The sequence below is a fragment of the Nanorana parkeri genome, unplaced genomic scaffold, assembly GCF_000935625.1.
Source record: "Nanorana parkeri isolate BGI_ZX_2015 unplaced genomic scaffold, ASM93562v1 scaffold1320, whole genome shotgun sequence".
NCBI classification, from domain to species: Eukaryota; Metazoa; Chordata; class Amphibia; order Anura; family Dicroglossidae; genus Nanorana; species Nanorana parkeri.
Genome location: NW_017307588.1, coordinates 336,221 through 343,155, shown reverse-complemented (window position 1 = coordinate 343,155; position 6,935 = coordinate 336,221). Strand labels below are relative to the sequence as shown.

Sequence of the window (6,935 nt, the reverse complement as noted above, 5' to 3'; positions counted from 1 at the left end):
TTGTGTAAAAAATTACCCCCCCCCCCCCCCCCATAGTGAGGCACAGTGCAATCACATGGTGTGATCACCATGATTGGCCGTCATGATGATCATATGATCAGGAACCAAGCCGGTTCTCAATCACTAGTCTAAAAGCTGCAGCTGTTAGTATTTGATCGTTCACAGAACCTTGAACACGCACAGCTGCACGCTCCCAGTTCTCTAGTTATACAGATTGGAGGTGTCTGGGGTTTCAGGCTCTTCTCGTCCTATTTACGTTTCTTCAGAACAATTGCGTTGGTGACAATGAACTCTTCTCAAGATGTCTTCTTACCAGGACATTTGACCACCCAGCATGATTGTATTGTGTATTGGAATGTATGTTCATACTAAGGCCAGTCTTCTCCCACACACAGGTGTATCCAGGTCAACACAGACTGCAGTTTATTGAACTCGGAGTTCTGCTTCATCCTGAAGGTCAGACGATGACGCAGCTTTACTTGTAGCCATGCACATATCACACATCATCTCAGCACCTCTCACCAGCCCCTCCGTCTCTATAGGTGCCTTTTGAGAGCATCGACAATCAGGGAATCGTCTACACCTGGGTGGGCCGAGCCGGAGACCCCGAGGAGGCAAAACTAGCGGAGGAGATCATGAATCACATGTTCGATGACACGTACAGCAAACAGGTGAGGAGGCTAATGGTCAATCTTCTAGAGGGGGACAAGTAAGGTGTTATCTTCTTGACTGTAAAAGAGAACTATGGGGGTAACCTTTTTATCCCATAGTTCTCTTTAGGATAACGGGTGGACATATACTAACCTCCTCCTGTGACCCAAAGCTCAGTATATAGCGGGCTATAGCTCACTATATACTAAGAGCGCCACAGCCGGGACGGATCCCGACAATACTGTCTGGATCCACCCAGCTGGCTGAGTGACAACAGGCTCTGCCCCCTCTTTATCCGTTCCTCCAGTCAGTGCTGGAGGATCAGAGAGGGGGGATCCCTGCGGGGACCGGTGACTGACAGTCACCGCTCTCTGCGTGAGATGATCGGGAAGTGAGCAAGCGACTTTGTGTTTGCTCACTTCCAAATCACTATAGCTGACGTGTGACCGTTTTATTGTCACAGGTCGGCTCTAACTATGAGGATGAGTGAAAAATCACTCGCCTCATAGTTCTCCTTTTAAGGAGATAAGCATAGAGTGGCCCATAGGACAACTGGGTTCATATTATGTCTATGCCTTTTTAGTAAAATATGTTTTTTTTTGTTTTGCATGGGGTAGGGAAGAGCTATGGTCCCTGTCAGGCTTTTATTGCTGTCTAGGTCCCTGCTGAGAAGATTAACTCTCGATTTGTCCTAAGGGGCAGTTGGTCACTGGAACAGGAATACAATAAAAATCTTCCTCTAGAATCCTCTTTCCAGTAAAGCCTCATTCACATGGATGTGCACATGTCGTATAGTCTGCATGTACGTGCGGAGACCGTCATCTTGGAGGGTCAAGTGCTGCATGTAAATAAAATCCTTGTGAACGGGCATTAGGCCTCATTGAAGGAGAAATATGGGGTCAGTGTTTTTCCCCATAGTTCTCCTTAGGGTAACGGGAGGACACAAACTAGCGTCCTCCCATCACCCTAGGCTCAGTATACCACGAGCTGTAGCTCGCGGTATACTGAGACGCCGCAGCCGGAGCGGATCCCGCCATGGACGTCGGGATCCGCCCAGCTGCTTGAGTGACAGCTGGCTCTGCCTATCTAGAGGCAGAGCGAGCTGTACCTGCCCCCTCCCCCGTCCGTTCCGCCGGTCAGCGCTGGCAGATCGGAGCGGGGAGAGGGGAATCCAGCCCCTCCCCTGTCACGGCAGAGACAGGATCGAGAGGTGAGGGAACCCGGTATGTGTTCGCTCACTTCCCGATCTACTGAGCCGACCTGTGACAGTCTCATTGTCACAGGTCGGCTAGAACTATGAGGTGAGTGGAAATCACTCATGTCATAGTTCTCCTTTTAATACAAATGTGCACAACCTTACAGAGTGATCATACATGCAGAGAACTTTGTCCTGTAGGGACAGGTGCTGCATACAGCGGTCTGTATATCTCTGACAGGATGCAGCTGAATGCCGGCCTGAACTCATACATACATACATACATACATACATACATACATACATACATACATACATACATACATACATACATACATACATACATACATACATGCACACCCTTGGACGCAGGCTGTCTGCCTCTAAGGGTGTGCATCCATATCTGTACAAGTTCAGCCTGCCGACTCTGCTCGTATGAAGATTTTCCGACCGGTTCCTTCGATCAGGTGATACCGGCCGAAAGGATGCCGACAGCCCCACACACGGTGCGAATTTCGGCTGGTTCCTCCAATTTGTATATGGCCACCTTGAGACCTTGCACACCTTCTTGCTTTCATGTACCTGAAATGTATTTAGCTGATGTATATCAGGTCAGTATTTTGGGTCGTCAAAGGTCATGTGATGATGTAAAATCCAGTGTGTTGGATGTTTTATTGAGAAGATGTAAATTTGTAGCATGTTCATTCCCAGTTCTTGACAGTTATATGCTGGGAAGACTTTAATGGCTGATCTTCAGTCCCAATCCCGTTTCTTTGTATACCAGGTGATAAACGAGGGAGAGGAGCCCGAGAACTTCTTCTGGGTCGGCATCGGAGGGCAAAAACCATACGATGAAGATGCGGAGTATATGAAGTACTCGCGTCTGTTCAGGTAGATGGATCAATCTCACGGGAAATGTGACTTATGCGGCTGCAGCTACAAGTTTCATCACGCCGTGACATCATCAGCTGGGGCTTGTGGTTTCCTAAATCCAATTTACTGCAAGCCTAGCCAAAGTATAGGGCAATGAAGCCCAGCATGTCTACGGTGGCATGCTTAAAGAGACCACATCACCTTGCCCATTTACAGCAGTGTCTGTAGGAGGAAGTGGCATGCTCCCCTAGACTCGGAAGCACTTGGTACTTTGCAGTGGTGGCCATAGTAGGAGCAGCAGGGGGAGCGCTGGAGAGGTGAGTATAGAGTGGTTGAGGGGTGGACTTGGCACGGACACTGTGCCCAGAATAGGTAAGATGAAAATGTCTACTTAAAGGAGAACTATGGGGGTGGGGGGGTCAGTGCTTTTCCCCATAGTTCTCCCCAGGGTCACGGGAGGACACAAACTAGCGTCCTTCCGTCACCCAAAGCTCAGCACATATAGCTGTAGCTTGCGGTATACTGAGACCGCCGCAGCCGGGATGGACCCCGACATTACTGTCTAGATCCACCCAGCTGTGTGATAGGCAGAGCCAGCTGTCAATCTAAATGCCCCCTCCCCCGTCCGTTCTGCCAGTCAGGATCGGGGAGGGAAATCCCTGCAGGGAGCTGTGAGTGACACACGGCTCTCTGCAGGGACAGGATCGAGAAGTGAGCGAGCAACGGTATGTGTTCTCTCACTTCCCGATCTACTGAGCCGACCTGTGACAGTCTCATTGTCACAGGTCGGCTCGAACTATGAGGTGAGTGATTTTTCACTCACCTCATAGTTCTCCTTTTTAAAGGGCAATTCCATTAAAATTTTCTAATTGTCACAGTGTTGGGATTTGTGTTTCCTATAAGCTCATCATAAAGGAACCGTCCTCTTCCAGGTGGATTCCCCAATTGTTTGTGTGTCTTCCATTACAGTGAATACAAGGTGGGGCTTTGGCGTTGGATAAAACTCATGTAACTGGGTGGTTTCCGAAGGCTACTTGGCTGTATCCCAATGGAAACGCGCAACAAAAACGGCCCAAAGTAGTACCTGTACCTTTTCAGGCGTGGGCCGTTTTGTAGCGCGTTAGGGACGGGCGGAAATACGCCAAGGTGGGAACGAGACCATTGAATACAATGGGATTTATATTTTTGAGTGTTTTGTAGAGCGGTCGTTGAGCGTAGAACGCGCTACAAAACGTTCAGGTGTGAACGAGGGCTTATGCGATGTGGAATAGTCCTAGCAAGTAATCTGAAATCTGATTGGCTACCATCTGGTCTTATTATTAAACCTTTTTGTATCTCCAGGTGCTCCAATGAGAAGGGATATTTCTCTGTGTCTGAGAAGTGCTCAGACTTCTGTCAGGATGACCTCGCGGATGATGACATCATGCTCCTGGACAATGGCAAAGAGGTGAGTGCCTGACCCCTAGGCTTGGCTTTATGAAAAGCTTGTAGGTCCATGATAAAACAGTTCTGATTGGTTTATCCTTGTTCACAGGTGTACATGTGGGTGGGGACACAGACCAGCCAGGTGGAGATCAAACTCAGCTTGAAGGCGTGCCAGGTGAGTGTGCGACTGAGGGAAATTTGGGAGGCTCTTTTAAATGTTACCGTCGCCTATTAGGACATCTGGCGCTTTACAGCTCATACTGTAACAGCTTCTATGGAGTTGGTTGGGAAATGAGATGCCATAGGGCGAGGAAAAGCTCCACGTGTACATTTCTGATGGTTACTTACACAGGGAACAATTCTGTAAAACATTTTAATCTAGTGTGTTGTCACCTTTTCTGATGCTGTAGTGGATGGCCCGGTCACACCTTTGCAGTAACTCACGCTACAGTCATTGGGATGCCATTTATTCTGATTAGAGTACCACTGCTACACATAGTTAGGCACTACAATGTGCGCTGCATTACCAAATATACAGTGGGTGCCATTTTTCATCCATGGTAGCCCATTCATATAAATGGAGTGCCATAACACATGTGCGCTAAACCCAGAGCAACTGGGCAGGTTGGTGTGAATAGCTGGGCCTAGCTCCACCCACAACCTTTAGATTGACATCTGCAAGATGGAAATGCGGTGGTGTGCACCGGGGAAATAATAATAATATAATAATAATTAAAAAAAACTCAGCATGCTGTACTATTTTTTTTTTCTTGAGCAGAGGGCCATGGAACAACAACCTCGCTGTGCGCATAGAACTTGTGACATTTCAATAAAGATCTGTCAAAAAAAAGGAAAAGAGCCAGACGCAGTGTGATGGGCTGGGCAATGCACACCAGTCCCTGTGGGTTTAGCACAGCGGCTGGTGTGCTTTGGCCCCTATTCTCCAAAAAGCAGCAACATCTTACAATCTAATAGTACTGGGTGGGGGGTGTAAATGTTTTATATAAATGATGAGCATCATACAAAGTAGTTTGTGATGTCCTGGGGTGCGGGTCGCCTTTTGCTGCAATATTGATTACTGAGCGTAGTACACTAATAAAATGAAGAGGCGCCAGTCATGTCCCCAGCAGGAGAAGTTATAAATAGTTACCTCTGTGTCTTCTAACAGGTTTATATCCAGCACATGAGAGCCAAGGACACCGAGCACCCACGGAAGCTGCGCCTGGTCCGGAAGGGGAACGAGCCTCACGCTTTCACCCGATGCTTCCACGCCTGGGGGGCCTTCCGTAAGCCGCCAGCTTAGGCCCCTCTGATCAGAGGGACAGCGCTAACCTCTGATGAGACGCTTGCACAGCCGATCCTTTGTTCTATTTAATACTTTGTGACCCATAATGGACTTTTGTGTTTTTTAACTTGGGAACCAGAACCAGCCTTAATGACTGCAATGCAATATTAGTTTTACAGTGTTAAGTGGGTCACCTTTAGGAGGGGGATGGGTTTTGCACACTAATAAAAGGGTTCTGTGGATAAAAGAGGTGGAGGTCTGGCCGCTGGGTGAATCTAAAGCAGGGGTCGGCAAAGTCTGGGCCCCCAGCTGTGGTGAAACTACAAGTCCCATGAGGCATTGCAAGACTCTGACAGCCACAGGCATGACTCCCAGAGGGAGATGCATGATGGGAGTTGTACTTTCACCACCACAGGGCGAGGCCCAGAGTTTGCCTGTCACTGCTCTAAAGCCTCCTGCCATACTATAGTAAAAGCAGCGCCCTCCACAACACATTTTGGAAAGGTTTGGTTCCCCTGTTATCCCCTATGCGTGACTGTGAGCTCAGTTGACAAGTTGTAATAGAGCGGAGCCTTCTCTGGCTATTCCATGACTGTACACTAGAGGGTGTCTTCCTGCAGCCGAGCCTTAACCTTAGAGTCCAGGGGACACTTCCCGTTAGTATTCAGTGTGCACTATGCCATCCGGCTCAGTGTCAGCACTCCATTTGCCTTATTTATCAGTCTGAAGGAAAGCTGGAACATTGAGGTTTATTTAGTGGGCTGTACCCCATATCAGACAGACAGGAGCTGGAGCTAAAGTGTTTCAACGTTACCCCCACCCTCCTTGCCCTGGGCCACCACTAGAGGGCAATATTTGGAGACAGGACCTGCTCAGCTGTGGGCTGAATGAGCAACATGTCCCATAGGGATGAACTCCGAGCCAAAAGGCTGTGGCCCGTGTTGCTGGAAACCGGGCTTCTCTATAGAACATTTTGGAATGTTGTAGAAGCTGCTGGAACAAGTACAACTTTCATCACAAAGGTGCGCTTACTGCTGACCCAATCAGTTGTGGAGAGGTGCCTTTCCTGTGCTACAGCTATACATCACAAAGGGGCAAGGAATGCCCCTTTCACCCATGACTGGGTCAGGCAGAAGGGGTGGCTGGTCAGTTTTGGGCAGACTCAGGTGAACTGGGTTCACACCAAGCCCAGGCACATCTCTGAGTAATGGTCATTTAACACCAGACCTTCAATCAGGGTATAGGTAAACTACAAATGCCATCATGCATCTGCCTTTGGCTATCAGTCTTGCAATGCCTTATGGGACTTGTAGTTCTGCAGCAGCCACAAGTCTAAATTTTAGTGTATAGTATCCAAAAACGTTTTTTTTTCCTCCCATATCCAGAAGTCAAAGACAACGTAGCACTGTCTGCAGTCTAGTTATCTCGTCTTTCATACTACGCTGGAGAATCAAATGGTTACTGCACATGAGAGCCTGATCTTCATTCGGGGTGGGGGGTGGGAAA

The 6,935-nt window shown here is 48.4% G+C and overlaps 1 protein-coding gene across 2 annotated transcripts in view; it reads left to right on the top strand.

Annotated features, from left to right (window-relative positions):
- FLII (FLII, actin remodeling protein) overlaps positions 1-5,594 on the top strand; it is a 30,174-nt gene extending 24,580 nt beyond the window's left edge. For both annotated transcript variants that reach the window (XM_018569313.1, XM_018569312.1), the window contains 6 exons: positions 396-456; positions 543-671; positions 2,631-2,737; positions 4,061-4,166; positions 4,254-4,319; positions 5,313-5,594. In XM_018569313.1, the coding sequence (XP_018424815.1) occupies positions 396-456; positions 543-671; positions 2,631-2,737; positions 4,061-4,166; positions 4,254-4,319; positions 5,313-5,447 (604 nt within the window). In that variant the 3' untranslated portion in view covers positions 5,448-5,594. The remainder of the gene's footprint in view (positions 1-395; positions 457-542; positions 672-2,630; positions 2,738-4,060; positions 4,167-4,253; positions 4,320-5,312) is intronic.
- The last annotated feature ends 1,341 nt before the right edge of the window (positions 5,595-6,935 follow it).